Source organism: Lates calcarifer, linkage group LG20 (assembly GCF_001640805.2).
Source record: "Lates calcarifer isolate ASB-BC8 linkage group LG20, TLL_Latcal_v3, whole genome shotgun sequence".
NCBI lineage: Eukaryota > Metazoa > Chordata > Actinopteri > Centropomidae > Lates > Lates calcarifer.
This window is the reverse complement of record NC_066852.1, coordinates 13,111,884-13,133,818: the sequence shown is the minus strand read 5'-3', so window position 1 is coordinate 13,133,818 and position 21,935 is coordinate 13,111,884. Positions and strand designations below refer to the sequence as shown.

The window sequence follows — 21,935 nt, the reverse complement described above, 5'->3', positions numbered from 1 at the left end:
AGTGTGCATATCTTACAGTCATTATGCAATCTCCAATTACATTTAGTTATAGTGAAGTTACTGCTGAATAATGCTTATTCAACTCTGGTTGTGTTTGAAGGTGTGTCTTCTTGATGTTGTTGTATTGGATTAACTCATATTGTAAGGTGCTTTTGTTATGATTCCTGCCCTTTGTAGTGGGGTACAGCAAAATCAGTCAAAAACAATGGCGAGCTCAGATGCTATGACATTTAGTTAAGCAGAAATGGAAGGCAACATGCAGGCAAAGGTCTAATACTGTTCTCCATTTATTGACACACATGGGGGGATCAAACAGTGCAACCGTCTTAAAATAGACATCAAAATGCCAAGAAACTTTTGAAAACTCAACAAACAATAGACATAGAATAAAACTTAGTGACCCATATCCCAGCGAGGAGTCTGGCAGTCCTGCTCCCTACTACGACGCCCATTGCCAACCACCGCATCAGATTAACAATAAAGCATTTAATCGGGAACAAATGATTTAATTCACAGTCAGTGCAGATGTACAGAAACAAAGAAAATCTCAAGACGTAATCACAGATTACTAAAAAAAATCCACATAACAGTATTTTCTAAAATGGGGTTCCTCTTATGATGGAGGAAATGGCATGCTTCCAAAAAAAATCAACAAACTGAACCAAAAGCTGGTCAATAGACGGCACTGCTGTTTCCTTTTTCAAAAACTGCTCTGGATATTTTGGAACACTGTCAGTGGGACTTTTAAAGCCATGCTTTGCTTAAAACCTTGTTTTCAAAATGTCTTTCGACCCGGCCAAAGCCCAAAACTGTATTTATTTTTAATGGTAAAAATGTCACTTGAGACTATAAATGCACATCTGCATTAAAAATGTTAATGACAGCCAAAAAAGTGACCTTTAATATGATGTACGAAGATGTCAGGTGTTTTTACATAGCTGAACACTGAGACACTTTATTTTTGAAATCGTTAAAAGTTTCTCATACTGTATATGGACCAGTCGTGTGTGTGTGAGAAACTTCATGATTGACAGAATGTTAGACAAACATGTATAATAATCCACCTCCTGGATCAGACACACCTGAGCATGAGGATTTCACGATTTCAGCACAGACTCGGCCAAACAGTGGCATACATACTTGATTCAATGCCTGTCATATACGTTAAACTCTTAAATGTCTTAAGTAAAGGATATTGCATTACAGAATGAATTAAGAGTGTCCAAACAGATACTAATGCGCTCACACACACACACACACACACACACACACACACACACACACACACACACACACACACACACACACACACGCACACACACACACCAAAAAAAAAAAAAAAAAAAAAAAAAACAGTAGACAGAAACAGTGGAGACTCAAGAGCTGCTGCTGTGCGCCCCTGTGTCATCCTCGCGCTTCTGCCGTTTCTTCGCTCTGATTTCGTTCATGGCTTCCTCTATGGAGCGAGTGTCCCTCTTGTTGGCCACTGGCACTGAGAGAGAAAATTACAAACATAACGAGTAAATAAAGAGGGCTCTTTAGAACTGCATGTGGCAAAGCAATACAGTGTTTCTATGAAAAGGATAAGTGCAACAACATTTACTCACCGCAGCCATAAGCCCTGTTGGCCTCTAGTGTGTGCGCCGCATCTTTGGCAGCTGATGTGCCAATCAGGTGACTGTACTTGTCTCTGTAGTTGGAGTTGGGAGCTTCTGACTTCTTTGTCTGACTGGATTCTTCTTCTTCCAATGCAGCCTGCTCCTGCAGCAACAAGGGAAGGTAAAGTCAGAGACAAGAAGAGGAATTACTCCTACACTGTCAGATATCATCAAGCTGCAGTGACAAATTTTGGAATTAACTGGTAATGAAACTTTGGAATATAAGTTTAGATATACGTGCTTCCCCTCAGCCTGCTTCACCTGCTTCTACTATCTATAACCAAACAAGACAATTTCAAATCAAAGCAGTCTTCTTTATGCTCCATTGAGGTAATAATCTATGAAGAAACATGTGCCTCTTTTATGATACTGTACAAAATGGCAGCTCTATAGAGAAGTGCTTTCACTTTCCTTTCCGAGAAATCTAAATATATTTTAATCTGCTGGTGATTTTCTTAAATAGCTAAAATGTGTCCTCCTACAAACTACAATGTACATGATGAGATGTTCGCAGTGTGACATAAATATTTCATGATGTCTATTTGTCTACATTCAGCTACTTACACTCACAGCCAGGGTTACAAGGTGCTGAGCCAGTTGCTGTACAATACTGTCACCTGGACAACCTGAATATCTGAGTAGACACAAAGAAAGAGCATCCAGGCTTACTTTTAGTCTTCGCCGTTGCTCTGCCAGCTGAGGATCCCACTCCTCTCCTTTGCGATAGGCTTCCAGCTCCTCGTCTGATGGTGCAAACTCCTGCCGCAGCACAAGGTGGAAAACAGACACATCACTCCACACTGCTTTTCTCATAAATCAAGCCTAACAAGCTAGCATTTTAATATATCAAACACTGGATTAGAGAGTATTCAGACCTTCTTGAAAAGCATAACGTAACGGCTCTCTTCATCCTCCCCAAAAGAAAAAGAAGTCAGACCAGCCACTTCTGCGACATCGTGCCTATGAGACAGGAAGAAATGTAAACAGCTGTGAACATTCTCTTGCCCAAAGTGGGTTCATTTTAATTATATCAAGTAAAGATTACTTACAATATACTCCTTTCAATCTTCCCCATAGGGTTGTATTTTCGTTTCTGTTGCGAACTGTCTTGGATGAAATCTGACACCTCTTTCTCCATCTAAACAGGAGATGAGGGAATCCAAAGTCTGTGTAATTTTGTATGTGATGCACACCAGCAGTGATGACTGGAGGCCAGAGGAGCTCTGTGCCAGAACTAAATTCACTGTGTATTTGATATGACTCTTAGGCTCTTACCTTTTTTCTGAATTCTGCTTTCTTTCTTTTCTCCTCTTCCTCCATCTTCTTGAGTCTTGCTGCTTGCTCTTTAAAGAGGAGAAGTTAAAGTTTTCATGGAGTTTGTTGGTGTCCGACACCATTAAAAGTTTCCACTGTAAACACAGATCATGCAGTCTTAACAGCCACAACTGGCTGACTTGTATTTTTTACAGACTTAAGTCACAAAAAGGCTAATCAGGAAACAGACTTCCTGTAATCCCAAAACCACATTTCCAGATCATTCAGGGCTGGAGTTCAGAGTGACTCAAATCCTATTATTTGTTGCATGTGTCTATTAGGAAAGAGGTCTCTGATGTTTTATTAGTGGGCATACTCAAAACAGTTACTGAAACAGATTTGGCCACTTTTTTTAATCACAGCCATCTCGTGGCTGTGCCAGTTGAACTGAAATGTAGAGCTGTTTATTTGTAGCAACAATGCACTCAGCCTGGCTACAGTGTTTCAGTTTCGAGCTTGACTGATAAAGATTTCAGAGTCGCAACTAGAAAAGTATAGTTTTCAAGATCTACAGATTGCTATTACCGTCTCATTGTCCAAATTTCCTATGAATAGTAGTTATGGATTACTGCAATTTTGATTATACTATATACGAAAATGAAGCCGAATGGAAAAAGTAGCTGCTCACTCTGAAGGGAAATTTTCGGTAACATGTGAACGCAATAAAGGTTTACCATGTGACTGAATGAACAAAGCTATGAATTATGTACTCATTTTATTTATATTTACATATATCCACTGTTACTTACTGAGGGCCCACACTCTGAGCTAATGGCAAATATAATTGTTTCTGAAAAGTCTATGTACCTACAAGTTGGCAAGACTGGGAATGCTAAGGGGTCAAAAGAAAACTGACTGCCAAAGGGCAGAGCACTGAGAAGGCTCAGCAGTAACTTCTCTAAGTTAACATCCAGGAGGAGGCTGTCACAGTTAAACTGGCGCAGGTTGGTGACAGAGTGTTCTTGGCAGGTTTGTGTTACAGTAACAGCAGCTGCCTGTGGTCAAGACTCTGCCCTCTGGGTCAGCAGCAGTCTGCAGGACATGCGGGGCTGCATGATTAGCTGAGGCGGTGCTAAACCCGGACCCAGCATATCTTACTTGAAAGCTCAACGGGCCAATGGCAGCGCCAGAAGGGCTCTCTTCGTCTGTCCTTCTCATTTTTACATACCCCCGAGCCTCACACTATAGCCATCTCAAGTTTCAAACTAACGCAGAATTAGTCGTTATTAAGGCAATACACAATGTACCTCGAGCCTTTCGTCGGCTTTCCTGGTCGCCGACAGTTGGAGGCTTTTCCATCGAGTTTAAGATTGAACCTAGGAGGTCCGCCATCTTGGAATGATAGGGCAGACGGTCCAGACTGTTGTTGTTGGCTGCGGCTGTATGGGTTGCGCAGGCGCAGTTGAGCACAATTTTCTTCGCTGCGTGTAAAACCGGCGAACTACACAGGTATCGCCACCCTTTGTACTACATAGTTACACGACCATGTTGTCCTGTATACACGTGTATATAAGGTTATGTTATATTTTCCTTTATGAATTAAGTTACGTAATAAAATCATACAGTGCAGGAGAAGGCTCCTGTTTGTCCCTAGCCATCCTTTTATTAGCCAGAGCTGATTAGAGGGAGGCATTTGTTAGAAAGTCTATTTACTCTCTTGTTTGTTACCTGCTCCATTGTTTTTGTGATTTTTGTGAAGTGGCTGCTGTAATTGCTGGACACTTCTTATCCTTCTTTGAGTCTAAATGTTGTATTTGTGAGATGGAAAATCAGGTTTCAACCACAAAATTGTAATACACTTAATAGAACTATTATACACTTAACCCCCATTAGGATTTATAGTAAATCTATTTTAGCCAGCACCTTAAAGCCATCTGGAAGTACATCTGCTATGTTCGGAGCTTCAGGAATAGTGGAGGACTTCGAATCAGGGCATCCAGTGTATTCTACAAAATGTGTTAACTTTATATATGACTAGAGACTGCAAAACTCATTCTGGTGTTGTCAGATTTTGGGGCTTCATATGGCAGGGTGGCTTTTTGCATTATTACAGCTGCACTGTGTGATTCAAACTGACCAGAAAGGTGTTCTTCTCAGCATAAAAGTTTAACCAGAGAAAGCATGAATCAACATTCTGTATGTCAGTCATAGGCAAGAAAACAATGTTGTAATGCTGCTAAGCTCCTTGTGCCCAGTTGTTTTCTGGTCTTCCTGGACCAAAGGTGGAAAAAAAGAAAACATTGTGATAAACAACAGGTAAGATCATGATTTGTTTCTTTAAGGTGTACTTTCTGTACATATATGTGTGTTGGAGAGAATCAACGAGCAAACAAACAATCTTTACATAAGCACTAGGGGGCATGCTACACAAATACAAGTCTACGTGCCTGTGCCTTGTGTTGTTTTTTGTTTTGTTAACAATCCTCCCCTGCGTCACTGGAGCAGTGTGTTTTGTGCAGTTTGATTGTGGTTTCACAGCATCAGCAATAACTCATGAACTACTGGCATATTCAGATGTGGGCAGAGTAGTGGACGAACACAGGGCAGCCCTGTAAACACAGTAGGACAGAACTATATTGCCCACTGTGTCTAAAACAAACAGATTAGTTAGTACTTCACCTGTAATTATAACTTTTGGAGTCCTTTGTGGTCAATGTTTACTCCTCTGTCCAGCCATAGGGGTGTATGTAAGTACAATACCAAAGAACTGTCCCTTTTTCATTTAGATGTCTGTGGTCTGTGTTGGTGAACAGTGCAGAGTATTTCTGTCTCTAAATAATAGAGCAAGTTAAATAATAAAGAATTGTCTTGCATATTGACAGAAAATTACAGTATTGCTCTTGGTAAAATCCCTAAATGCAATCCCAAATTCTCAAGAAGCTGCAGCTGTTGACTAAGCTGAGTAAGCTGATAGTCCTGACCTTCAGCCCTCAGACTCCCATCATTCAGTGATACTTTGTTATTGTGATTTGGACAGAGCACGACGGACTCCTCCCCCGTGGTTGAAATGCTGTATAAATGCAGCATCAGCCTGTCAACAGCAGCGTCTGAAAGCTTATTGGTACCCAAACATGAAGGGACTGAGCTTGGTTCTCCTTGTGCTTCTCCTGATGCTCGCAGTCGGGGAGGGTAAGCAATGGATACACCCGTTTTCTTATTGTGTGAGATCAAAATCAAGCAAATCATGGCAATAATGGCAAATGCTCAAACTTCAATGTGCTCATTGTGTGGCTCTGAGGACTAGTAAAACAAATTATAAAATCACAAAATAGCAGTCTTCTTAACCACTAATGTTGGTAACTTATGTATAATATTGAAGGATTTATTGTGCTTATAGTTTCTGAAAAGGTCATTGAGTTAAGTCAGAATATGTGATTCTTTTCTAATTATCTACAGGCAATGATCCAGAAATGCAGTACTGGACATGTGGGTATAGAGGACTCTGCAGACGGTTCTGCTATGCTCAGGAGTACATCGTCGGTCATCACGGTTGTCCTCGAAGATACAGGTAGTCCTTCTAAGATCATAATGTAGAACTGCCCACAACTTTATAATATTTGTACTTGTACTACAAAGACAACTCTGTATGAGTTTCAGAAGAACAAAAACATTAATTCAAAAAGAAGGAAAAGAGTACTTAGGTTGTACTGTGCTCATTTTCAGGTGCTGTGCTATGAGGTCTTAGCACCTACCATCTAATGATGCCGACAAGATGTCCCAGCCAGAGGGTTGACATCTTCAGTCCAGGCAGCTGGGATCCTGGTAACTGACTAAGTATTCCTCTGGATGAACGAATTTGACAACTTGACTCTCAGCCAGTCCCTCTTGGATTCCTAACATGCTGTGGGATCTGATGATGAGTGCTTTTGAAGTGGACTCCATATAGTTAGACCAAACTCGTTTTCAGCTGTTAGGTGTGTCCCTGCAGTTATATTGTTCATATTGTTGCCTGAAATGTGCTGTGACTCATCATGTACTTCACATTTAATGATGTATCATTATCAAGCCTTTGTGAGTAGCCGGTTCTTCTCTCTGAAATGCAGTGTTGCCAATAAATACATGAAAATAAATTATATTTGGTTTGTTGCTTCTTAGTAAGGATGATCATCACTATCAGCTTGAATTACATTGCCCCAAATATAATGCAATGTAACACATTTGCTTTACATCTGAAAAACATCTAAAGTGTAGCGTCCATATGCAGCTCATTACCCACTTGGCTTGACCTTGGGGAAATAACAGCATGGAAAGCAGTCTGAGTTGAGGCTGGCATGTGTTCGCTCAGCGCTGTACTGACAGGAGACAATGATGGTCAAGTGACTGACCTAAATAGCTGTGATGGAATAGAGCTTTTGTGAATGAAGTGTTATGTCTCTTGTCTGTGTTTATGTTATCTCACCATTCTGTCTGTCTGGACAACATTGTCTGGAACAGACGGACAACGTCACGATGCACCAGTCACGATTGCAAAGCAAATTCATTGTCATATTGTCGGCCCATCTCAGATCATCGTAGGGTCAAATGTCTTTGAGGCTACACCGTTACTGAACGACAAAAAGCCTGCCATTATAAATTATAAAATACTGATATCTAGTAACCAGTTAACTATATGATTCAAACATTTTATTAACTGTCTGGTGACTGGATGTTGCACCAGAGTCAGGATTTGAAGATGGTTGATGACTGGCCCGGGCTAGTAGGTGTTAAAAGGCATGGATGCTATTTGTAAACAGGAGCCACTGCATTGTGCCCTGCATTGTCATCTGGGTTGAATCTTTGTACTATTCAGACAGCGCAGCGTGACCAAACTACAAAGGGGTAAACCCCTGCAAACCTGTTTACATGAGGCTGTCTGTCTTCACAAAGCTGACTGCAACAGCTTAAAACAGAAAAATATTACAGGATGGATGTATTTTTGAACTGTGACTGTATAGACTGGTGTGACTGTAGGGAAATCAGGGTTTGAAGATGCTGAAGACAAATTAATCACATAGACATACAGTAGCCTAATGCTAGAAGAAAACTATTACCTTTAACATCACAGCCTGAGTCACTTGAGCCCTGGTTAGGGGGCTTTCTTGTGCAGTTCCTCAAACCTGATTGACTTATTAAAAATAAAATAGTGACTTTAGTTATAAATTAAACAATTAGAGAGGAATTCACAGAACTGAACACTTGATTTTAACAATGTACATTTCATTGGTAGCTTTTTTGAACATAGCATCATCATGAAATGTGTAAAAGCATCAAGGATGATTCAAAAACACGCTGTGACTTGTTTCCATAATATCCAGTATAATCCTATCATGAATCCTTGCCGCTGTCACCTAGTGCTTGCTCATGGTGGGAATTGTTGGATCTCTCTGTAGAAATGGTTCTAAGACTAAATTGATTTGTATTGACAGTGAGTGAATAAAATAAAATGGCCTCACTAGATGGCAGTGTGTAAACTTTATAGTCTGAACAAAAAACTCTCTTCCAGTAATGTTACTGTATTCCTCTAGCAAAGTGGTAGTGGTAATTTTCACTCATGATGTTAATGTTGGGTGAAAACAACCAATATTTGCTCAGGTCAGATGTTTTGTGCCACTCTGGATAACATTTTCTTAAATCTCTGGCTCCATCCATCAGTCCCTCAGCCCTGACCGGTCTCACACACCCTGCGCTCTCTGGATGCTGACACTGCTGTGCTTCACCAGAGGGATTATCCAGATGATGAGCAATACCTGACTTTCATTTGAGGCAGTCCTCGACATTTAACTTCTGTGGAATCCTGCTCTTGGGGCCCATTAAATACTATTATACAACCTATCAGTAGAATTTCATATCAGCCTTTTTACTTTTATAGCTGTACAGGCCTGATGAATGGAGCACTGCAGGCAGGACTGTCCTTCTGGCAAGGTCGCCTGAGGAGGATCTCTAAAGCTCTGTCAGAATGGACTTTTGGGTCTTTTGTCACCTGAAGGTATAGCAAATGTCTCTACACCCTGTCTGTTTGTCACTATAGTTGCCTGAGCTTGTCTCCTTTACACTTCAGTTTTTTTTTTTTTGTTTGTTTGTTTGTTTGTTTTTGCTACAGTGCAAATCATCTTTCACACAATTTGCTGAAGGACAGTGAATCTGAAGAGAAACTGAAAGGATGGCACAATATGCCTCCAAGGTTGATTGCTGCTGATTTGAATTCATGCACATGAGATTCTGTAAAATGACTGCAGACAGTGCGTAGACACTGGCTAAATGAATACCATATTTGAAAACTGACTTTTTCAGCCACAAGGAGAAAAGCATAAGAAATGAAGATGAATGAACACTTAATGATGGCCATTACACAGCAGAGGTAGCACCTGTTCATAATTATACAACCCACTGAATAGTCCTGTAACAGACACTATCATTGGGATGCTGCTGCATTGGATACTATTGGGTTTGGTCCTTTGTCCCCCCACTCTGTTCCAAACACTTGGAACTTTGGACTGTAGACCTTTGTCTTTGATAATCATATATGCTTTTGTAGAAGGACATAACCTGCACAAAATAAAATTCCCTTTATACAGCAGCAGCCAGGACACATAAAGTGAACACAGGACTATAGTTTCCACATACTTTAAAAAATCTCTCCTGGTGACATCATTCAACCTTGACCTGTTTCCATACAAAGGGGATGGATTTAACTTACCTCTGTCTTCAAAGTAGGTTACTAACCTCTTTACAGAAGCTGCGATGAAAAGAACAGTTACGGGCAGACCACAACCTTTGCTTACTACTTGTTGTTTATCAGAGCAGCTTTTGAACACATGTGAAAAGTAGTAAAATGTGAAAAAGCTGGCATGACTAATAAGATGGCAGCCAAACAACCCACATAGCAGATTGGTTTACTATGAATACAAAAATTAAACTGAGGCAGAGTAGTCCATATCTTAATGTCTGGCCTGTATAAGCAAATACTGAGCCACCAAATCTGGAACCTCTTTTAATCAATTAAAATGTTAAACACAGAGAAACATTCAGATATATCTTGTTGTTCAGAGGCATGAAACTTAAAAGCTTCCCTGACAAGAGGGCGCATTTTATTCCAACAGTTTTTGTTTTTTTGTTTTTTTGTTTTTTTTTTGCATAAAACTGATTCTAGGAAAGTTAGGGTACATGTAAAACATCAACTTTAACTGCAAAAAAAAATGTACTAAACTAGTTTAATTCCCTCAAGTCATATCAGTGCAAAACACGAAGAGGTGAATTTTAGTGCCATTAAAAAAAAAAAATCATACACCCCTTGAATTTATGCATTTGTTGTGCTCCAAAGAGATAAACATTGTTTTTCTTCAAGACATCCAGTTTAAGCTATTTCATTACAGTTTTATGTACTTTCATGGTACAAGACATCTAATAAATGAGAGCTGGTGTGCAAATGTAAGTACGACCGTAGTTATATCAGGGCTTTATTGTGTGTCTGACAAATATTTGATCATCATTTATTTGCGAATGCTGCTCAAATCTTATAATCAGGTTGTTTGAAACATTAGTTACCTCTGAAAATTGAAATTGCCCTGTTAAAAACAATTTCTGATTTTAGGGTACAGGATGAGTTAAAATTTTGAAAATGTAAGCATAGTGTTGAATGTGAGGTTTACTCACTGTGGTATTCACAGGTCTGTTGAAGCGGGATTACTAAATTACCTGCATATACAAAACTCACAGCAGCTCTAAGAAAACAGCTCTCAAACAGGTAACCAAATGCTGTAATTCATTAAATTATTTCTTGGAATGGGTTCCAGTCTTCAAGTTGCAAATACAATACATGTTAATACATAACAATAAATTAAAAAATAATTAAAAATATAATTTGATGTGCTTTCATCACAATTTCTCTTGTCATATTTACCCCTTATTTTCTTTGCAACATGAAAAGCTGGACCCTTTCACATTCAAAACTATACACCTTTTCTTAACTTTAGTCCATCCTACACTTGACTTAAGATGAATTCAATTCTGCTAAAAGGACAGAGTTGCTATTTCAAAGAGCAAATATTGCACAAAATTGTACTGTAAACTATAACCTGAATATGAGATCTGACCATCATAGGTTTTAAAATAGTACTATTTCTCACTGGCATTGCACCCTGTTGATACATGGGGTGTTACATTTCTTACACCCTATTTCTTGTGGAATTTAATTTCATTTAAGACTTAGCACAACTTTGTGCAGAACCTCAAGGGAAGTATCAAAAGTGTATACAGCACTGTATATGACAACATGTAATTTCACATCTCCAGTAAAGACATGCTTTAGCTCGAATACCTGGACTTACAAGTCAGGCCTATTGGGTTAAACTCTGTAAGATATACGGCTGCTGAGACAGTAAGGTGCAATCTTTAACAATGGTGGCAAAACACAAATTAGCTTTAAACAGTTCTTTTTTTTTCAAATAAAATGCTTATTATGTGACCTGCAAAAACAGAAAACCCTTGTTAATAATGCAAAAAGCAAAAATGCCCTTGAAATTACAGCAGTGGGCTGATCTAAGCCTGAGAGTCCGATTGTCTTAGCTTAGGAGATAGGTTTGGTGCCCTGTGTCTGTTGGACCAAGTGAGGCTGAGGCCAATTCACTTTCAATTCAAAATGTTACCTGAAGCTTCATTTTGCAGGTTAATCAATGTTTCATGATGTGTTATAAAAAGTCTGGTGGAAAAAGTATGCAAATTGTTCTCAGTTTTAAAGAATTTTAAAATGTCTACAACATGTCAAATGAAGTGAAATGAGAGTGCGCTAACACAAACACTCCTTTCAAACAGTTTATAAAAAAAAATAAAGAGCTAATCTAACAATCCATGTGCCTGCCAGGACAGAACAAAGCAAACACATCAGAGCTTTGCAATGTACATATTCATTTGTTGTTACAGAGCTGAATTAGCTATCTGTTTTAGGACGAACACTCTGACCTGTGACGTGCTCGCAAATTGGCAGCAAACATTTGAGAAACAAGACAAAAACAAATCCACTGGAAAATGACAAAAGCAGTTATGAACTTAATATTGACAACAGTAAAACAAAAGTTGCAAACTTATTTACATTGATCACGTACTAAAACAGAAACATACGTTATCCATCATCTCATACCCTTGAGTGCCAAATGCTGTCACAAAAAAAAGGAACATTTTCTGTCCCAGGTCATAGATGAGTGGCGCTCAGTGCACACCAATAAAAGATACAATCACAAAGACTGACTACCTGTAACTCATAGCTGTCCTCATTAGGCCAAAGACTAAGATGACGATGGTATATTTTGTCAAATTCAAGAGCAAAAGACCCATAAAATATTTTGGCAGCGCTTCAATACAAACAGCATATTAATATTCAAATTTGATAAAAAGTCATATGGATATAATCCAGTCCTTTTAGTAACAATTGATTTTCTAGAAATGTAAATTTTTGCTCACACAGACGTTGATTGTAACTCAGGAGCTACAAAAGCACCAGAGTACTTGAAGTGATTCTCATGCTGTTTGAATTAATGCCTGTCCAGTCGTGATGATCAGATCACGCAAATGTGCCAGAGTTACACAGCATTGAAGGCGCTGCAGCATCATAGGCCTCTGCTTTCAGTTTTACTCAATTATATTCTCAGTCAGCACCTCATGAAGGACACTGTAAACAACACATAAAGGTAGAGCTATGGCTTAACTGTCATTAAGAAAAGAAATAAATCACTGCATGCTACAGATCTACTTTGCAAAATAGTCCTTGTGTTCTCTGTGCTGAATTATCTTGAGCTGACCCCAACACCTGTGTCTCATCACAGCTCAAATGTGCCCCCTACCATTAGGATGGAGCATCGGGAAAAAAAGGCTTGAGGAACCCATGAAGTGAACGGTTTCTGAAATGGTAAAAGTTTGCAGTCAAAACAGCCTAATTTTTTTTTTTTACTGTAAAAGTGGACATCTGATTTTTCAACCTGCACTTGGGGATTTAATATTTTAGATGTATTCTTCTTCCAGGTAATAGAAGGCCTTGTGGAACTATATGCTGTCTCTATGTGAAATTATAAAATCTAATATTTGATGCTGAGAAAGGGAAAAAAGACAACACTTTGACAACATGGACTGGGTTGACATTCAGCATTTCACAGGATGTTTTGGCTGTTCTGAGTGCACCTTTCTTGTTGTGCATCGTTAACTTTATCAGTCAGACAAACCACTTTTCACAGGTCTTCAAGCTTGTGCAATTTAGAAGCATTTGGTTTTGTCCATTTCAAAATGTGGGGATACATTTTGACAGCTCTGTAACAGATTTTAAAGTTCATTCAGCTCTTAGGCCCATTTTGCAAAATAATGACAAAGCAAACTACATACTAGGGTTGGGAGACAGGACAAACACATCATCTATTAGTGATACAATGACTCTATGACTGATGGACTTTGGCTGTTTTAAAAATCACCCAAATATATGCATTTATATGTCCACTGCAACAGGATTCAAGGCTTCAAACATAATGCAAATAATTCTGAAACCAAGAGAACATTGTCTATGCCATCAGTAGTTGCAATGGAGCTGGCAATGTGAGGTTTCGTTTACCAACAGCCTGCACGGTATCCTTCACCTGCACTGCAGTGTGGCTTTAAAAGAGTCATCATGTCAGTGTAAGATCTGTTTAATGGCTTTGTAATCCAGTGCTATCCTGCAGTTATGCAGTGAGCTAATTTAGTAAATACACCAGCTATTGCCAGTTAAAGTAATGGTGGCCAATTGGAAAAGTCTGCCATATCCCCCAACCCTACTATGTGTAATGTATGATGATGTGGCGGCACAGAACAAAGTTATGAAAGTAAAGATATATGGCCAAAGGTATTCAAACACATGTCATGGCTGTGCATCAAACTGGGGCATCATTAGCACTGAGACAGTCCAAGGAACTCATCAGATGAGCACATCTTCCACAGTCTGGCCAAACTATGATGTTTGGCTCCAGTACACTGTAGACTCCGATCCAAGTTCACGCCATACTCCTTTTAAAGAATATATAGTCACAGAAAATTCCAATAGGTGCCTTCTTCTCAACAGTTCTCGTCTTTACAAAACTGATTCCACCTTTGGTCCCATTTCTCCTCTCTGAATTTCATCGTCAGCATCTGAGAAGCTGGAGTAACTGTTAAGGATTCATGATGATCCCTTGCAGTCCAGGGCAGCTGGCTGGCTTGTATGTATGGTGGTGGTTTAGGCTACTCACATTCAATGATCTTCAAGGCAGGAGCGGTCATTTGTGAAATAAGTAGATTGGCCTCTGAAAACCTGTAACGGCAGAAAGAGGAGTTACACATGGCATCAAGCTAAAATGGTGAATAGAGTAGAGCATAAACTTGCACTGACAAATTACTGAGTTACCTCTTATAGAACATTTGGGTGCCCCAAGGTACTCGAAACTGGTGAAGCCCACCTCAGTTGTAAGGTATGATGAAAACTGGTCAGGTTTGAGGCGGATGCTGTGATAATTCCTGCTAATATTATCCTGTCAGATGAGAGAGAACACAAATATATTTCAGTAAAACAACCAAGCCCAATATCCAGGAACATTTGCTTTGTTGGTTTGCATCACAACAGCCATGTCATCTCAGTTTCTTACAGTCAGTTTCCTCCTCCTCACGTAGGACTCCCAAGGCTGTGGCTCCAGGATGAACATGCCTCCAGCACGGAGATGCCTGTAGACTCTCTTGAAGAGCCGCTTCAGGCCGCCATCTCCCCAATTGAGGTGAACCCATTTGGTAACACTCAGGCACAGGATCACATCGTACTCTGGCCGCTGAGTCAGGAGCAGATTATCATTCTCCAGTACATAATTGGCCTGAGGGAAAGAAGAAGTGTGGTGAGAAAAACATGGCTTTGACAGGACAAACAATTTTGAGCAATTCAGTGCTACAGCTTTCATAAAGTAAAGACTATTTCTGAAACTTAAACACATCAGGAGTATGGCCCCAGGTGACAATCTGGAAAGTGAAAATCTCATTTGAATGGTGTTTATTAAAATTTAGTTTTGGGTCTACTGAACAGCAGAGTGCAGTGATGCACAGGCCCATCCACTGATCTACAAATCATAGTTTCATTTGCATTTCAGGCAAGTTTCAGGTCAGAATGAGAAACCATATAGTTGGTAAACAATCAAAAAAGTGAAGGTCATGACACTGAGAGGCTACAGGTAAGATTTTTAAATGATGAGGATCAACACACTACAGCAGAAAAAGTTCACATCCTATGATCACCATCATTAAAGCAAGTGTTTGTAAAGAATGGAAGGGCAACCTGGGTTACTATACACAGATACTCCTGATTATAATATAACTGCCAGGTATAGCGGTAAGATCCTAGCATGGTCTGGTAGCCTATACATGATTGATGCTGAAAGAGAAAAACGGGACAGAAGAGCAGAGTTGAGGAGAAACAGAAGGAGGGTGTTATTTGATCCTGGACAACTGAGAGCAAAGTTCGAGAAGGCTGACAATCAGAGCAGACCTATTTCACAGAACACATTTTGAAATGTCATACCAGGAAAAGCACAGTTGATACTAATTAGCTGGGGTTTGGTCTATCACACATCAAAGATTGGTTATAGAGGATCAAGATTTCCCTTCTAATCAATTCTATAATTTGGGAATTGATAAGAATTTTGTAGGAAGTAAATTAAAAACACCTGCTATGTTAAATCAAATATGTTTCCCTTCAGCATTACATACACTTACCTGATACCAGGGAAGGTTTGTCAAACAAATACTACACAGCCTGACATTTCTCTTTCAAATCCATCTTGTATTGTGCAGACTGAGGGAGCTCAGGCGTTCGTCTTGAGGCCTTTCACTGATTTACAGGATAAGCTCTGTGCTACACTGCTGCTATCTCTAATGTTCAAAGGGGGGCGTGGGGGGTGGGGGGGAGGTATCGATTTTATTCAGAGACACTACAGTTTCTGCATCTAACCAATTCATGTAGTTGCCTACACAAAGCCTGTAGGCACAAGGCCAGGGGAGTGAAGAAACTTCCATAGAAACTAGAATAATAAAACCCCTGATGAGAAAGCTTTCCACTGATAAAAGAAAAGCTGTAGGAATATTTGTCGAATTCTCAATGAACAGCAGCGAGAGAAAAGCTGATGCCATTACAATCACCATCAATCTGGTGAAAAAAAACAGACTGCTGCCTCTTTGCTGCTTCCATCTTTCAGTTCCCAGTTAGCTTTAGAGATTAGGGAGCCTTTAGTTGTAAACCAACACACACATCAAGGTGTACAAAACAGACTAAAATCCAGCGATGACAGACTAGTGGGAATTCTTCCAAACTCACTCTGAGCTGGTAAGAAGATTGGTGGAAATGCAGTGGAAATGATAATAGTGAAGATGCTTCCTTATTAGAGGATCTAACCATGAGAGATGTTAAACAACATGTTTCCTTTATATATTAACATATTATTTTATCAACCTATAAGAGGGGAGAAAATCATCCAAATCATGTAAACTTTGACCAATGCCCTGAAAGATCCACATGACTGACCACTCTAAAGGCTTACAACTACAACTAAGACCTAATGGCGATTACTTAAAACATGAAATCTGATCCTGATCAATGAACATTAATTAATGCCGATCATACTTTGTTACAATTTGAACTTCCAATCCAAAGCTACCATTCATTTTCCTGGTAAGTTAATACCATATGCATGTTATCTAGATAAGCTGCATGATGCAGGCAGCAGTGCACACCATAATGAAAGCGACTGTGCTGTGACAGTGCTACCCCTCATTTAGACGCAAGACAATTATCATTATCAGGTTCCAGGGAGAATAAGTGGGCACACAAATTCTATCAAGTCCTCTGGTGAAGTCAGAACTCAGACAGTTTCCGCTAACAAGAAGCCTTTTTCTTAATAGGTCTGTGTGGGTGTGTTTGAGGGCTGGTTCCTTTACATCATGCTGTTAGCCAGGTCTTAATGAATACATATGATATAAACATAATGCAGGCAGTGCCTCACTATGAAATACTGAATTAGATTTTATATTCATCAAGGCTCCCAAAATGCAATAACATGGCAACCTCATACAGATGCTGCACCAGATGTTCACCCATAAGATTTGCCATCTTACCTTGATGAAGGACACATTTGAGGGGAACTCCCCGGGCCGTGTGGCGGGTGTTTCTGTTAGTGGGGGTGCAGCAATGGGCCCCCTAGAGATCCGTAAGGACATTGGAAAAGAGCAGCTCACAGAGTGATCAGCAGGGGGTGAATCACAATCTTCCTGCTCCATTTCCTCTGTTTTGCTGTCCTGCCTCTGGGTCCCTGCCTCATCTGTGTGACAGGAGTCAGTGTCATTTGCAGCCACTGCAGGGCCACTTTCTCCTTTCACTGGTCTCCCATTTTCATCCCTGCTCTCAGCTTCTTTGTGCTTCTTTTCTGTGCCTGTGTGACTCCCATTTCCATTCCTCTCCTCCTGTTTAGTGCTCTTTTTCTCCTGCATTGCACGCCTGGCCTCTTGAGTCTGCAGCTCAGACAGATAATGTCGGATGTTCTTTCGGGCTGCATGTACCAAACCACTGTCAATATCCAGACCCAATATGCGGGCAGGTCTTAGCATTTTGGCAATGTAAAGTGTTAGGTGGCCTGAGTTGCATCCCAAATCCAATACATCTTTACCTTCAAACCACTCAGGACGCAGCAAACGCACCCGTGGGTCTTCACTGGCCCCTGGGTTGCGGTAGCCATAATACTTGTTGTAGTTCCCATACTGGAACTTCTTCTGTTGCTCCTTCGCCTGGTTGTGGGTCTGCTGGTTCTGGCGGCCTCCCGGGCCTGTTTTAGGACCACTTCTTGGAGTGTGGAATGACTGAGAATTTCTCTGTCCCCCTGTACCACAACTCCTGTCTCCAAACCCTGACTTTCCAACGGGGGTAGAGTGGGTCACGGGGGGCTCCATTTTGCCAGAGTTGCGCCTACGCTTGCGTCTGCTTGTGTGCTGGTTTGGTCCTCCCAATATGGAAGAAGTGGAGTCCTCCATAGATATAGATGCTGTCTCCTCCTTGCAGCTAGCTGAGTTGTCAGTCGAGTGCTCATGGGAGTCTCCAGTGACACTGGAGAAACTACTGGACTCTTTGGAGACATCTAGTGCAGAACATGAGGCTAACATACCTGGAAGCGGTGTGGAGATGCCAGTTTTAATGTCACTTTTTCCTGATTCTGAGAGATTAATCTGTGCGGTTGAAATCCCACCGCCACCTCCACTACTTCCTCCCCCCCCTCCTCCATGATGTCTGTTGCGGTGTCTCTTCCTGCCACCACTCTTGTAGGGGGACACCAAAAAGCTGCTGTCGGCTATCCCGCTGTTCAGGTTCAGTGGATCTGTGATGTCTCTGGGGATGAGGATCTCCACAGGGTCTCGACTCTTCGCTGGCAGTGGGGAGGATTTGGGCGTCTCAGCATTCAGCGCCCTGTTGACCTCCTCGTCCAGCAAGCTGTTGAGATTCAGTGGATCGAAAATGTTCCCACCCAGAAGGAAGTTGGTTGGCAGGACGGAGTCGCTCTCGGAGTTAGCCCTTCGTCTCCTCTTGCCAGATGTCGGATGCTTGAAACTAGCATTTGCCGTGTTGCGTCGTTTTGTCAGTTTTGTTTGTTGCTGTTGTTTGGAATGATGAAAGCTGTTCCTGCGATTGATGTTATTTTCGTTCCCTCTGACTCTCTGTCCAGCAGCGTCTGAGTGGGTGAGCGTGTCAGTCGTGCTGGTGTGTTTAGGTGAGGCTGCGGTGCCCGGGACAGGGCATGCAGCTGCAAAGTCAGGGGTGGCTGCAGTACCCTCCATCATTACAGACACATTACTGTAACTCCCAGTACAGTCTGAGAGCTGCAGAGATGAAGTTGTGCTGGCCTGTGGACTGCCAGTTTTTACAGTATCCTCATCAACAGACATCTCTTTTGGTTTCCAGAGCTGATGCAGACATGGGAATTTTACTAGATCTGAAAGTCAAAGCAAACATCAGTTAAATGAAAACCATTGCTGCAATATCATAAAACTATAAAGTAAAGTCACTCATACCACCCTAAGTTGGCTAAAATTACTGGGATCCTCAAATCTAAGTCCAGGAAGCTGCACCTCCAGGGGGCAAGTCAGAAAAAAGGGTCAGGTGGAGTTCACGTTGCGTTCAATCACTTTGTGTTTACAAAGCAGGATACACAAGATAACCCTTTACTTTCTGCTGTCCTTTCCAAACGTAGTGTTGCACTAATGACAAAAGTCTCACTTAAAATGCAGAGTCTCAAGGACTACACCGATATCATAATGAGGATCTGAAGCGTGTCTACTCAGGGGTTACTGACCTGAAAACTTTGGTAGTCTCTGCGTTGGACAGTTATCTAGTTAGCAAGCTAGCTCCTAGCTTCTCTATCACGGGCCAGAGGAGTGAAACGTCGAGCAAACGTTCAGCTCCACTCCGGCCAAAAAGCGTTATTAGACAAACAGTCAAGTACCCACCTCGATACGCTGCTGCCTGAACCCCCTAAGATCGTGAGTCACATTAATGGAAGTGATACTATCTCCCAGATGGCCACCTATTCGCCGTACAGTCAACAGTATAGACACCATCAAAATAACAGTCTCACCTCGCAGTTCTCCCCGCCTCCGGCCGGACTGTCACTACCCCGCACTCCCTCGACTCGAGCTAACGTTAGCGTAGCTAGCACACAAGTGTCCCTACATGAATACAACGATGGCAAGCAGCACAAACACCAAGGAAAACACAGCGCGGGTATACCGTGCCGCTCTGTCCGGGGCTAAGGCTCCTCTGTCCTCTGAACTGTCTTGTCGACTTCTTCAGTCAACTCCTAGTCGCTCAGTGTCAGGCAGGTTGGTGAATAAATTATTCCACTCGCTGATAGAGTCGGCATGGCGGCGCATCCGGGCTCTGAGCTGTAGCCCAAGATGACTGAGGCGGAGATCTCTGACTGGTGCCCGCAAGGCGATGAGGAGGACTCCGTCTCCAGGATATTATAATGAGCCACACTGATCTTCATGCTAGTTAGCATGCAACTACCACATGTTTTCCTTATCGATCAATAAGTCAATTATTGTTTAAATCGAACAATGAATTATTGGGCTTGTTTGGTCAGGGGATGCACATCATAATTTATGAACAACTGAGGATATAAGAGAAAAGCTGCATACACTCACATACACACTGAAATCCCTTTTTAATTACTTAAAAAAATTAAAACTAATCAACGAATCGTTCCAGTCCACTGTTACAGTACCCATATACAGAGTAATGTGAGGCCTGTCATATACTTTCTAATGTACTATCCACTAAAAATATACATATTATAGTCCATATCCATGATTTTAAATATGCACCTTTTCAGTTTTCATTATAGAGTAACACATTACTGTCAGGCATTAACATTTCATTACTGAATATTCTAATTATTGTATTGCAAGACTTTTTGGTCTGCTGCCAGGTCCTATTTGGGATTTTGCATATATAGATTTTCAGTAGGTTACATACACTGATATATTTTTTACATGTTTGATTTTTTAGCAAACAAGGACATTTTACTGAGCTGTTTCACAACAACTGTCAGTTCTAGTGTCTATTAATAAATGCAATGTGCAGAAAATGACTGAGGGCTAGACTTTAATGTTTTAGAGTGCTTTTTGAGCAGCTGTAATGAAACAGAATGACAACAACCTCTTGCTGTTATATTAAGGAGACTGCATCCCAACATTTACCTTAATATTATTCTTTTTTACACTTTTGCCTTCTCTCTGCATGACTTATGTGACATGGAACGTGGAGGTATTCACTGTGAATGCAACTTCAAGCTCATGGTAAGGTTCCTCCCCAAATCGCTGTCAAAGTTTGGATGTTGCTTTATGTCAGTCTTGAACTAAAAAGACTTCTTGGTTATTATCTTTTTTTCAGCACAGCTTGGCAGCCGTGGCTACACTCTACAAAACAGTTACTGGTGCTTTGGTTTGATGACACCTTCACAGTCAACATCAAGGCTACAAAGTACAGGGTAGGCTTGTTCATCCTATCATTGCTTCCTTGACCAGCATCTAGAATAAGCCTGAAATTAGAGCTCTTGATGTGAACTACAGAGGAAATGTTGCTGAGGTAGCAGGGCTGCTTCTTGTCACTTCCATCTCCACATAATTGTGGTTCTTCATCACAACAGCTGGTGCAGGGTTATGGCTGATAAAAGCTGATGTTTAGCCCTCCGGTTGAAGATAAGGAGTGGTCCTGGTTTGGGGCAGCAAACTGGTCAATTCCTCTAAATGACTTTGGGCTTTTATTCTGCTGCACTTTGATCCACCTGTCTCTGGACTGTCCATGTGTCAACTTCCCGATGGTGAGGAATTAAAAGTGTTACACCTTAAAGGGAAAGATATATATCATTGTATACATATAAGTTACATGCTCCATACAGAGTTATTGCTTGTACAGCTATGTGTGTTCTTGTAAAATTACCAGTATGTTGTTTTGGTGTAACAAAGGAGCAGAACTGGCAGACATCACTGTTCCATGAGTCCATGCAAACTACTTTGTTGATTAGTCTCATGTTTATAATAAACTCTCTATCAAATTAAGATATTAGTGTACACAAAGTCTGATATTTCAGTTCATCTTTGGCAAATGTATAGAGATGCAACAAGTGTCAGATTGAGGTGTTACAAGAAGAAGGTCAGCAAATAATCACTGTGTGTAAGGTGTAAAGTTTTATATATGCAATTTAGTTATATTTAGTTTCATTATATTTCTTTCTTCAGGAGCACAAAGACAGAAAAGTGCAGACCTGTGCACACAAAGCTCAACTCATCTCCAATGGAACATGCTTTATACTCTGAATGTTTTTGGCTGTGAATGATGATGGTAGGATGGTTCACTGTGATGAATGCAAACTGTAGCATGGTATGATGGAAAAGAGTTGTGCAACATGCTTA

General features: G+C 40.8%; 2 protein-coding genes across 4 annotated transcripts; both read right to left on the bottom strand.

Moving 5' to 3' along the window:
* Positions 1-269: 269 nt before the first annotated feature.
* On the bottom strand, positions 270-4,384 carry spag7 (sperm associated antigen 7). The gene is made up of 7 exons (XM_018692609.2): positions 4,220-4,384; positions 2,934-3,001; positions 2,708-2,796; positions 2,534-2,618; positions 2,328-2,417; positions 1,608-1,761; positions 270-1,492 (listed from the first exon to the last, which is right to left on the bottom strand). The coding sequence occupies exons 1-7, from the start codon at positions 4,302-4,304 to the stop codon at positions 1,377-1,379; spliced, it is 687 nt and encodes a 228-aa protein (XP_018548125.1). The 5' UTR covers positions 4,305-4,384; the 3' UTR covers positions 270-1,376.
* A 5,544-nt stretch (positions 4,385-9,928) lies between these two features.
* On the bottom strand, positions 9,929-19,958 carry mepcea (methylphosphate capping enzyme a). 3 transcript variants are annotated; one of them, XM_018692253.2, is made up of 5 exons: positions 19,750-19,958; positions 17,094-18,955; positions 14,588-14,806; positions 14,350-14,473; positions 9,929-14,256 (listed from the first exon to the last, which is right to left on the bottom strand). In XM_018692253.2, the coding sequence occupies exons 2-5, from the start codon at positions 18,906-18,908 to the stop codon at positions 14,222-14,224; spliced, it is 2,193 nt and encodes a 730-aa protein (XP_018547769.1). In that variant the 5' UTR covers positions 18,909-18,955; positions 19,750-19,958; the 3' UTR covers positions 9,929-14,221. The 3 variants fall into 3 exon arrangements, with proteins under 3 accessions (XP_018547769.1, XP_018547767.1, XP_018547768.1); XM_018692251.2 differs by having other exon boundaries at positions 19,598-19,957; XM_018692252.2 differs by lacking the exon at positions 19,750-19,958 and adding an exon at positions 19,470-19,596.
* Between the last annotated feature and the right edge of the window lie 1,977 nt (positions 19,959-21,935).